The 12,883-nt window shown below is 36.3% G+C and overlaps 1 protein-coding gene across 1 annotated transcript in view; it reads right to left on the reverse strand.

The window, feature by feature from the left end:
* The window catches only part of LOC111155780 (crystallin zeta like 1), a 40,048-nt gene that overhangs the window by 17,730 nt on the left and 9,435 nt on the right, over window positions 1-12,883 (reverse strand). Inside the window, exons 2-6 of the mRNA XM_022516178.1 lie at window positions 12,785-12,856; window positions 11,080-11,157; window positions 8,089-8,161; window positions 5,228-5,272; window positions 3,523-3,591 (exon numbers count right to left, since the gene is read on the reverse strand). Of these exons, the coding sequence (XP_022371886.1) occupies window positions 3,523-3,591; window positions 5,228-5,272; window positions 8,089-8,161; window positions 11,080-11,157; window positions 12,785-12,850 (331 nt within the window). The 5' untranslated portion in view covers window positions 12,851-12,856. The remainder of the gene's footprint in view (window positions 1-3,522; window positions 3,592-5,227; window positions 5,273-8,088; window positions 8,162-11,079; window positions 11,158-12,784; window positions 12,857-12,883) is intronic.

Raw genomic sequence — 12,883 nt, forward strand, 5'->3', positions numbered from 1 at the left:
GCGGCTCAGGTCATGATCCCAGGGTCCTGGGATCGAGCCCCACATCGGGCTCTCTGCTTAGCAGGGAGCCTGCTTCCTCCTCTCTCTCTGCCTGTCTCTGTGCCTGCTTGTGATCTCTGTCTGTCAAATAAATAAATAAAATCTTTAAAAAAATAAAAAATAAAAAATAAAATAAAAAAAAATAAAAACTGGGCACAGGATCTGAAGAGACATTTCTCCAAAGAAGATATACAAATGTCCAGTGAGTATGAAAATTTTTCAACATCATTAGTCATTAGGGAAATACAAATCAAAACCACAAAAGGTTATCACTTCTAGGATGCTTAAAATTAAAAAGGCAGAAAATAACAAGTGGTAGTGAGGATGAGGAGCAACTGGGACCCTCATTCATCGTTAGCTGAATTGTAAAATGTTGTAGCCATTTTGAAAACAATTTGTTGATTTCTTAAAATGTTAAATGTAGAGTTATTACATGACTTGATAATTCTCTTTTTATGATATAGAACTTCTTAAAAAATTTTTTTATATTAACATATAATGTATTATTAGCCCCAGGGGTACAGGTCTCTGAATCACCAGGTTTACACACTTCATAGCACTCACCATAGCACATACCCTCCCCGATGAATTCTATTCCTAGGTTTATACCCAAGAGAAATAAAAACATATATCCACACGAAAATTTGTACACAAATGTTCAGATCAGCATTATTCATAATGGCCAAAAAAAGTGGAAACAACCTTGATATCTAATCATAGATGAACGGATAAACAAAATGTGTATGCTCGTACGATACAGTATTACTCAACCACTGAAAGGAATGAAATACAGATAGATGTTACACAATGCATTAACTTGACCTACGTGAATTAAGACAATTACAAAAGACCACATATTGCAAGATTAATGTATATGAAATGTCCAGAATAAGCAAATCAATAGAAAGAGAAGTATATTCACGGTTTTGAGAAGCTATGGAGGGAAAATGGAGCATAACTGCCGGTGGGAATGGAGGTCCCTCTTGGAGTGATGAAATGCTCTAAAATTAGTGATAAGCGTTGATCAACTTTGTGAATATACTAAAAATGACTGAACTGTATGGTTTACAAAGGTGAATTTTGTGGTATGTAAAGTACATCTCAATGAAGCTATTATTAAAAAACAACTGGTTAAAGACATGATGGAAATGTGTATAAATCAAGCCAAATCTTGAAAAAAAAGAAGAAAGAAAAAAAAAGAAAGAAGGAAAAAAAAAAGAGTGGGCTTTTTTCCGTTTGTTTTCTCAAGAGTTAACTTTTTGTAACAATGCAGTTTAGGGGAGTTAGTCAAAACTCACGCTTGGGAATCCAAACGAGAAGTTTCACTTGATTCCACAGTTACCAGGTTCTCAAAAGAACAGGTGAAATAAGGCCCAGGGAAATTCTGGGGTCAAAATTAGTATAGTTACCTATAAAAAAAAGCCAGCCGTGGCCCTCAATTTTCAAATTGTATAATATCAAAATAGCTACGGATCAGAGACTTTGACAGCACCGTATTTGAAAGTGAGGTTTGTCATTCAAAGGAAGACACATACTTGGCTCCATTTCTAGGTTTAATATATACAGGCCTCAGATTTCCAGAAAAATGCCTTCTGAAATTAATTTTAAGTAAACTGTATCCCCAGCATGGGGCTTGAACTCATTACCCCAAGATCAAGAGTTGTATGCTCTACCGACTGAGCCAGCTAGATGCCCCTGAAGTTAAGTTTTAATAAAATAATATAGTATTATTTGGGAATATTAGATAGTCATTAAGTTAAATATAAACTACTTATAGTTTGCAATTTTAGAAATAAAATACCACAGATCTGCTGGGCTAGTTCAAATTACTGTATGGACGCAAATGTATAAATTAACTATTTTTAATAATCCAGAATCCAATTTGGCTTTCTGACATCACAAGGTCTGATTAGGGATTATACTACTTAACGATAAACTCAAGGAAAATAGTAATGAAATAGTTCAAGAATACAGAAGAGCACATGCTGACCTATTGATAAGAAATGAAGAACAACAACAACAAAAAAAAACGGAAGAAAGAAATGATGAATAACGTAAATCCTTGCATAAGAAACAGCTTATTAGAAGCACCACCACAGTCCCAGGGATCCACTCTGATCACATTCTCTTCTTCTGCCCACAAAGGTAAGGCTACACCTGACTTTTCATCCCTGTTTATTTCCTAAATAAGATACGCTTAATTTTATATGTTTTTGAACTTTACAGAAATATGCGGTATCGCACTGTTTTCTTCTGCAACTTGCTCTCTTTACTCAACAGTTTATGAGATTCGTCCATCTTGATATGTTTGCCTGTTGTTTATTGATTTCCACTGCCAAGTTGAATTACAATCTAGGAATATCTTTAGTCATCCATTTTCCTGGTGAAGAACATTTATTCAGGCTGTTTCCATTTTTATTCCACTGTTCTAAACCTTGGTATTAGAAACTCTTGGGCTTATCTACTGGTCCACATCGAGTTTCTGGGAGGTACAAAACTACCAGTAGAATTATTAGGTCTAGGGTACATACATCATTACCTTTATTTAGATAATGCTAAATTATCTTCTTTTGGTTGTTGTTGTTAAGATTTTAAAAGTTTATTTATTTTTAAGTAATCTCTACACCCAAAGTGGGGCTCAAACTTACAACCCTGAGATCAAGAGTTAAATGCTGTACTGACTGAGCCAGCCAGGTGCCCCCTTTTCTAAAGTATTTTTATCAATTTATACTCTTGGAGCATAAAAGGTTCCATTGCTTTTCATATCCTTGCCAACACTTGGGATGGTTAGACTTTATAAAATTTGTTAATCATGTGGATGCTTAACAGTATCCTGAAGTGGTTTTAATTTGCCTTTCCCTGATTATGAAGATGCAGCAACTTTTCACTATGGCTTCCTGAAGTGTGTGTGTTTGTATTTATTTTAAATATTCAAGAAGAAAATTACTATAGGAAAAATTAGTATTTCAGTTAAACTAAACAACTGGTCAAAATATATTAGCAATAGAAACCAAAGACAATAATCTTTAAAAAAGAAAAAAGAAACCAAAGACAAGAGTTCTTGATTCTTTCCTGTCTCAGACTCTACACATACGATCTAGATTTTATATATTTTTAGTTTCAACGGATAACCAAGAATAAAAAGTAAAAAAAAAAAAATTCTTCACCTAAAACGAATGTATCATTGTATGCCAACCATCCTTCAATTAAAAAAAAAAATTCTGATCAGGGATATGATTTCACAGCCAAGGAAGAAACCACTTTTCAAACCTCTTACCACTGCAGTGTAAGTGAAACTTAAAGGTCTATGCGCTATTTGCTCTGAATATGAATTTTATGGATACTAAATAAAAGCTAGCAGTAGTCACATGACCAGCCAAGTAATTTATTACCAAGGTAGATGCAAAAACATTGCAATGTTACTAAACACCACATACATAACTAATGCAAGACTTACATGAGCTGCAAAAGACTGGCACGTACCCAAGTAATGCTCGTGCACTCTAACAACTTCACAAAGTCCAGGGTCTTCAGAATCCAGGGGCAGAATTCCTGGAAATTAACAGGAGAAACTTAAGGGAAACAATCCCATAATGAATTCATTCCTAATGAGATGCCACTAAGTATTAGTCTATATTTTGTTCATTAGAGTTTTGAGGAAGATTTCAGTAATTACTAGTGTGGGGAAGGGAGAGCCCTCAGAAGTATGGAAGGGAAGTGGACTGTTCATTATGTCATGAACGCTGTATCACCTATACTATTTTCCTTTCTTTTTCCCCCTCTTCTGTCACCTCTGAGTGCTGGTCAACATGGCGTCCGATGTACAGAGCCAAGTCAGAGTCTTTGGGGCACCTGGATTCCTCGTTAAAATTGTCCCTGATGTGGGACACTTGGGTGGCTCAGTCGGTTAAGCATCTGCCTTCAGCTCAAGTCATGATTCCAGGGTCTTGGGATCAAGTCCCACATGGGTCTCCCTGTTCAGCGGGGAGCCTGCTTCTCCCTCTGCCTGCTGCTCCCCCTGCTTGTGCTCTCTCCTTGACAAATAAATAAATAAAAATCTTAAAAATAAAATAAAATAAAAGTGTCTCTGATGCACAGCTACCTCCCATGGTATGGTTCTATATGATGCTTCCGGTAAAATCCCATTTTCCTCTATGCCAGTCTGATTTTATTTTTGGTCTTGAATAACACAGTGTCACTGACTTCTTGGATGAATAAAAAAGTTTAGAAAGACAGAAATAATAAACTCTCCAAAAAAAAATACATGAGTCAAAGGCAATACTACAAAAAGCTAGTGAAAACCTACTATAAATCTGTTCTTAACAACTTCAAGCATACCATCAAGTTAAATATTTTTAAAGTTTGAGTATCTTTCTATGAATATTTTCCATACAGAAATGGTAATTTTCAAGACAACAACTAAGGTCATATTTTATGTTTGTGTGACTGTTTAGGATATAATAGTATAAATATATGTATTTGCAGAATAGTATTCACGGTGGATTTTTAAAATAACCAATAAACTAAGGGTTTCCAGTGAACTTTTTTTTTTTTTAAAGATTTTATTTATTTGACAGACAGATCACAAGGAGGCAGAGAAGCAGGCGGGGGGGGGGGGGGAAGCAGGCTCCCCGCTGAGCAGAGAGCCTGATGTGGGGCTTGATCCCAGGACCCTGAGATCATGACCTGAGACAAAGGGAGAGGCTTTAACCCACTGAGTCACCCAGACACCCCTGAACTTCTGGTTTTATGAGAGTAGCGGGGGAGCAGCTCTGGGAAATGCAAGCTTCATATGGAGAGCGAAACTGCCACACAGACGAGTCAGTCAGCCGTCTTCAAGCAGGTGTCACTTGAATTCTGCCACTGTGTTTTCCAGAATCTGCGGTCTAGTCAGAGACTGGGGTCCTGTCAGGAAAGGGCTGCACCAACCACGGTAACACCTATGGTCATCTTTCTATCTATAGTATTGTTCAATAGTCAGATATTAGAAAGTTTTAAATATTTTGCTATTGAATTTAAACTCCCAATTTTCTTCATCAGTGGGTATTTGTGAGCAAATTAAAACATCAGGATACGTGTATCCTTCTATACAAAGCACACAACACATAAACACTCATAGTTGTTTTAGAAAAAGAAGAGAAGACAGTCAAACAGAGGACTTGCAACAGGATTATAAATCATAACTCACCGACAACTTCATCATCTGGTTGAAAGAACGACACCTTGCTTCCAACTTAAAGAGGGGAGAAAATTAACAATTTGTATTGTGAGGTCATTAAATACCACCCTTCCTAAACTATTAAATTAAATCCATGGGTTTATAAAAAATGCACTAACTCAGAGAAAAGGCCAAGAACTTCTAGAACATTCTGAGGGTCAATAGTAAAGGCACCTCAAATCTGGATTCTGTACACAATTCTCCACAAAATCTGGGCCATGAGGCTGCTGACACCACAGAGAAGGATGTCTGTTTAGCTAAGGATGAAGGAGTAAAGGAAAAGAATCGCTCCGCAGCTCTTATGGTGATTACACTACTTTCCACCCCTCCCGTGGCAAGCCCAATCATTATTTTAGGTACAGAACCTTAGACATACAATGGCAGGTTCTGATAAAAGTCATGCACTGAATTACTCTGATTGGGAGATTACAGAAATATATTCAGACTGGTGCCAAGCAATTTCTTGGTTACATTTTCTCTGCATACATAGAGAAAGAGCCTCTACCAACAGCCAATTCTTTAGAATATTTTTGTTCAAATAACAAGAAGGAAGGAAGGAAAAACCCAAACATTGTTGACTGCCTACTTGCAGTATCACATTTGATCTTCATCACATGTAACCCCACGATGTAGGTTTAATTATTCCTAGTTAACAGACAATGGAACTAAGGTAATGGGATGAAGGAAGATGGAAGCCAGGAATCTGGAAGTGGCCTCTGTGGCTGTCTATGGCCAGGATGGTTCCAGAGTTCATCTCTTGGTACTCCACAAGCAACTCTCAGTTTGATATTCCTGCTTTTGAACGCTCTTTTCAGTTTGCTTTCTTTGGATCCTCCTGTGCCATCATCCCCCAGCATTCCTGGCTTCTGATATATTACGCTCTTCCCTTTCCCTTCAGCTACTGATTCCGGTCTTCCTGGGATCACTCTGATCCTTTTCCACTGGCTTCCTTCACACTCCTTTCAGCTATCCCCCAAAGACTGGCCTCCTCCATTTCTTCTCTCTCCCTGAGTGAGCTCATCAACTCTGATTTCAACACAAATGACATGCAGACAACTCTCAAATATATACATTTCTAGCAAGAACGCTCTACCTTTGATCTTAAACTCACTCAACTGCTTAGCAGACCTCTCCAGTGAGGTGTCACTCATGGACCTTGAACTCAACAAGTATAAATCTAAACTCACCATCTTCCTCCAAATCAGATCCCTTTCTCTTCTCTGTGACTGGCATCAATTCATACCTTAACCAGATTCATACCTGACCTTGCTTTTATTATCCTGTTTTACTTAATTATTCAGTCCTGCTGATTCTACTTCCTCAATATTTCTCTAACACCTCTGCCATCACTATCTAGGTTATGGACTTTGTCACCTCTTGCCTGTTAGTCTACGACCTGACCAGTCCTCTTGTCTACAGCCTTAAAAGTACCCTTCATATGGCCATACCAATAATCTTCCTAAAACCCAATCTGATATATGAGGCTCATGATGGCTCTGGCCCTTGTCTACCCTCCTGCCTCATATTTTGGAGGTAAAGAATCCCTGTTTATATCATTAAAATATTTAGTTATCTTTCATTCTGCTATTTTTGAAGAGAATTTTCTTGACAAAAAACTTTCTCTGCTGTCAAGTATCTTGACTTCTGCCCAGAACTTTGCTTTTGCTCTGGCAACACCAGACTTTGTAATTCTTTGTAATACATCACGTTATTACTTGCTTTGGTCTTTGTTCATGTTAACCCGTGTGCTGAGTATGATTCTCCTCCTTCGTGTCTGGTTACTGTACCCAAGAAGCCTTTCCTGTTTCTTTTGGCTGGGCTGGCCAGCTCTCTTCTGAGCTCTCATAATTATCGCTCATGTGGATGTATTTGTCTTTCCCCCAGATAGTAAATTCTTTTGAGGGCAGGGACTTGGTCTCATTTAATATTCCAGGCACTTAGCGAATGCTCATAAAATGTGGTGTAAATAAATGAATTAATGAATTAAATGACATGACAATGATGGTGTTCTGGCTATCAGAATTCTTATTTTTATTTTCCTACAGTCTAAGCAGAAGAAAGAGGAAATGAAATTATAATTTAGCTGTATCTGAAGAAAACAATGAGGAAGAATATATTAAGAAGAGTCAAATATATTACAGATTAAAATCATAGGTAAAACTCAGTCCAACCCACATTACATTCTCATTCATTCACATTTGCAGAAAGAGCAAACATACTGACTGATCATGAACTGCTTATAAGCAATGAACATGAAGTGTAGGTGTATTTAGAAACAAAATTATCTTAACTATTTATGCTTATTATCTTTATTTACCAAATAAAACTTAAAAAATCTTTTTTGATTTAAGGCAACTGTAAAATCTTACTGCTTATTTCTCTCTAGAACCCATTTTTGCATGAGTAGTCTGCTTTTAAATGCTCAATTTTAGGCAGACTTGAAAAATTGAATATGAATGTAGTTACTATTATTATAAATTTTGGCCCAAAGCCAACCTACACAAGTAATTTATGCTTTGTAAACATTATAAAAAGAACAACATTGGTTATTTCACTGAATACGATTACTCATAGATTTAAACATATAATCCCCAAATATTTACTAAACTCTAATAAGATTTTTAATTATAAAATACATAAATAAAAACTTTTAAAATACCAATTAAGTTCCACTTTTCTTCTTAATTAAAAGAGAGAAACATTTCTGTATAATTAAATTTCACATTTGAGGAAGTGTATATAATTTTATGTACTGGTAAATCAATTAGCTCCCATTTAATTCTTTCATCTTAGAAAACAAGTACAGATATTTACATCTATAATAAACTTACCGTCTAACACAATTCCAGCAATTTCTCTCCCAACAGGAAAGAAATCTTTCTCCATCTTCATTTCTGCCAGAAGCTAAATCATGACAAAGACTGTTTACTGTTAGAATAACTCCTGGCCCCTTCTCATACATAAGGAAAGCAAGAGCCAAAATCAGACCATAGAAAAACGCAAGTATGATTTAATTTTTGGAGTTAAGGACAAAGCAAGTAACTTCACAAAATAAGTTTCTATAGTAGGAAACCAAGAGCTTGCAGAGTAATTAGTTGATCTGTAGAATTTACATATGGTATTATTATTCAAATTGTCATTAACATCCTATGTTTAGCATTTTTAATTGCCAGGTATGAAGGGAAGTAATAGTCAAAACTCTTCTTGGTTGACTAAGTACTTTTTTTTTTTTTTTTTTAAAGATTTTATTTATTTATTTGACAGTAGGCAGAGAGGCAGGCAGAGGGAGAGGGGGAAGCAGGCTCCCCACTGAACAGAGAGCCTGATGCGGGGCTCCATCCCAGGACCCTGGGATCATGACCTGAGCCGAAGGCAGAGGCTTTAACCCACTGAGCCACCCAGGCGCCCCTGACTAAGTACTTTTTACCAGTCACTTCATTCTGGTGGGGCGAAGGGAGTCTGGAGAGGACACTTTTGAATAAAGGGGATGTAGCCAAAGAGAAGAAAAGGTTCTCCATTCCCATATCTTTCTCACAAGTCTTAGGTAAGGCGTAGGCAGGAAAAAGTGATGGAGATAACATAAGGGAAACTGCCATACAGTTTCAGACTGGAGTTTCCTTTTTTAAAAGGGCAGATAATTATTTTTTAAAGATTTATTTATTTCCTTTTTTTAGGGAGAGAGTATGAGAGAGAAGCAGAGAGGGAGGGAGAGAATCTCAAGCAGACTCCCTGCTCAGCGTGGAGCCCAACATGGGGCTCGATCTCATGACCCTGAGATCACAACCTGAGCTGAAACCAAGAGTCGGACGCCCGTCAACTGTGCCGCCCAGGAGCCCCAAGGATAAATTATTTTTTAAAAGGATAAACTATTTTTTAATTTTTAAAAAATTATTTTTCAAAAACTTATTTTGTTGGATTCTGAACCAATTAGATACTTGACTTTTAAAGTGGCAGAGTGTACATAAACCTATAGCTTAAGTTCCTGCCACATATACTTTTATAACGATACTAAAGATGCTAGGCATATTTAAAGATATAGGATTGTAGGAACCACAAGAATAAATTGAAATAATTCTTTTGTACATTTCCTTTTTTTAAAAAATTTTCTGATCACCTGTTTATACCTGATGGCCAGAAAAGTCTCTTTTTCAATGTGGAACTTTATGCTTTTCCTAAGATGTTCTTATGACATGCTTATAGAAATATGGGGTGTTCTACAATATTTCTTCCATGCAGACTTTTACAGAGCTTTAATCATGTCACGACTGTATCCTGTGGTTATGATCTCAGGGTCCTGGATAGAGCCTGCTTCCTCCTCTCCTTCTGCCCCTCCCCCTGCTTGTGCTCTCTTGCTGTCAAATAAATACACTCTTAAAAAAACAAAAGAAAACAATTGCATCCTGTGCCCTTCATCTACCACAACCATTTTCTTAGATTACTACACAGTTTTTATGAGCATCATGTTTCAGAGTTGGGAAATATTCCATTAAATTGATTTTACTCTAATTTACTATTTCTTTCTGTTAGACATGGAGAGAATTTTCTAAGATTGGGGATTTCAATGAATTTTTCATAGAACACCTTGGATGGTCTGAACGTAGAACTTGGCAGACAAGGAGTAGTTAGTACTAGCACTTCCGGTGAAAGGATTTCAAGGCATCTGACTAATTCACTTCTCAAGTCATGCTCCTGTTGTCCAGTGGAAATCTATGACCTTGTTCAGTAGTTCTTCTAAATGTGACTATCGCAGATGCCTTTTAGATTCCTAGAAATTATGATGGCATTATAATCCAGTAGGTTAGGGGTCCAGTAGAGTTACAGTATTAATCTTTACAAAACTGAGTAAATGGACCTGCTTTATATATCATGGCACATTGAACCGCACTTTATTTATTATCTGAAGACTTTTCCTGTACTTCCTGTCAATAATGGACGATTACTGTGGGGTGGTATGAGGCTGGGGATGTGTTAAGTATGAGCAAGAGAAACACAAAGAGAAATGACGAGAAGAATATGAATATGAACCCTTTCTAAACACATTAACTAGAAATATCTACAGAATAGTGAATAAATTATTGATTAGATTTCTAGGTTTATTTTTGCTATATTTATAAAAGTAATTTCTTCCTTGGGGTGCCTGGGTGGCTCAGTCAGTTAAGTGTCTGCCTTTGGCTCAGGTCATGATCCCAGGGTCCTGGGACAGAGCACCATGTCAGGCTCCCTGCTCTGTAGGGAGTCTGCTTCTCCCTCTCCTGCCCCATCCCTGCTTGTGCTCTCTTTCTCTCATATAAATAAATAAAGTCTTAAAAAAAAAAAAAAAAGTAGCTTTTCCTTAACAGGCCTGAGTAATTGTAAATTCACACAATGTAAAGGAGTTTATAAAATATTTTCATATAATAATATAAACTGACTTCATTCAGTCAGATAATAATTTATTTTTAATGAATGAATTAATTTTTTAACTATTTTCTTTATTTGACAGAGAGAGACATAGTGAGAGAGGGAATACAAGAAGGGGGGATGGGAAAGGGAGAGGCAGGCTTCCCGCTGAGCAGGAAGCCCCATGTGGGGCTCGATCCCAGAACTCTGGGATCATGACCAGAGCCGAAGGCAGACACTTAACAACTGAACCACCCAGGTGCCCTAGATAATAATTTAACACAGAAACACACAAACTGACATTACCTTTTTTCCCTAGCTATTTTAGTCTTCTAAGGATGTTAATTTTTTGGCACTCAGAAGTCAGTTATCGTTATATATTTGTACAACAAATATACCAGGAAACTCTCATTTGACTTTTGGTCAAAATAAAAGCATCATACCTTCGTATTTATCTGGCTCAGAGCACAAGCTTTAACTTGAAGTTTCACATAGTTATCCTCTATAACAGGAAGATTTTCCTAGAACCAAATAACACATTCCTTTGAGAACATGCCTTTCTGTTGTGAAAACTGTCATACATAACTGAACAAAACTAAACAGACCCCAAATCTTACAGCCAACTTAACTGAAAAAGCCACAAGTAATTATCCCATAGTATATGATAATTAAAAAAAAAAAAAGAAGAAGGGGAATTTTGTGGTGAAATGTTTAAAAAGCCATAGTTATTTTAAAAACGTATAGATACCAACTGTGGATATATGTATAGGCAATACATTTTTAGGGCAAAAAGGAGAGTAACAAATACTGTACTTTATTTCAATCTAAATAATCTCAAAGCATCAAATCTTCACACATACAGGGATATCCTTATATGCAAGACACATAGCCTTCACTGATTTTGGAATTTTCTTAATGCTATAAATGAAGTTGTTCGGTGTTAGCTGTGTATCTCTTGTTTAACATCTGTCTTAGCCATTTCAGCATGCCCCATGGGATTTTGGGGTCAAAACAGAAACCTAACAGATCTTAATTACCCCACTATTCCACAGCCAGATATATCTTCAAAGGGAAAGTATCATTCACAACTCAGGGATTCAAAGTCACCCACCTGTATGATTTATGAAATATAGTATCACTTCTGCCAAATACCCCTCTGCTGGTACCAATCATTCAAATATTCCCCTCAGCTCCTGATATGGCCAAAAATGAGATCAAAAGCTGGGTACGAATAGTTACTTTTGTATGCCCTCCTACAACCTATCAAAGAGATCACGGTTTTATTTGGCTTGAACACAATACTCTGGGAGTATCTCTTTTTAAGTTTCAGATTTGATAGTATTTGATGATATTATGAATATATTCAATATTATTGATTAATGTGTGGATTTTACGGATGATGGTATGAACCTGTGTATGATTCTTCCCGAGCGCCAATTAAACCTCTGAGACCTTGATCCTGACTCAGTGGTATAAGCCAAGCTGAGATTTTGACTCCTGACCTAACTAATTTTGGAGTTAGTAAAAGAGAACAGAAAAACTGGATTGTGTTCACGATCCAGAAATTCTTATTACTATTATGAAATAAATACAGCACTTAGTTTTGGGCCCTAAATTGACAGCGGAATGATTTTGGCTTGCCACAAACCTTTCGAACAATCACCAGTATATGCAAATACTATTACGTGTTCTTAGAGTGCGCAATAGTGAGAAACAGTTAAGAGTTTAGTGAATGAGGTAATTTTGCAAAGCTCAGAATTTGGTGTGGAAAACAATGCTTTTCCACCTTTCATTTCAGAACACGGGAGAAATATTTTCTGAAATATGGCTACAATCTGAATACTCACTCTATTGTGGTATTCTGAATAGGTTGGGTTAATTTTGCAATTATTCTGTTTTCTTAACTTGTTTTATACCACCACCCTGAGGAACTAAAAACTCTTTTGAAGCAACTCTTCAAAAAATATAGTTATATTATAATATGGAGCACCATTTTCACATAAGATTAAAGGAGTTTGTAAGTTTCATTTAAGTAATTTTTACTCAGTTCCACTCAAAATAACTTATAACAGGTCATTTAAAATTGGTTCTATTACATATAGAAAATAAACTACCTTTTTCATTTAATAATTAAATCATTTTTCTTACCCTTTCTTGAAATACAAATGTTATTTCTTCATTTGTAGAACTCTTTTGAAAATATAAGCCTTTCATAGTCACCTAAAAAAAAATTCATATGTATATATA

Source organism: Enhydra lutris, unplaced genomic scaffold, assembly GCF_002288905.1.
Source record: "Enhydra lutris kenyoni isolate GAN:26980312 unplaced genomic scaffold, ASM228890v2 scaffoldscaffold43, whole genome shotgun sequence".
In the NCBI taxonomy this organism is placed as follows: Eukaryota; Metazoa; Chordata; class Mammalia; order Carnivora; family Mustelidae; genus Enhydra; species Enhydra lutris.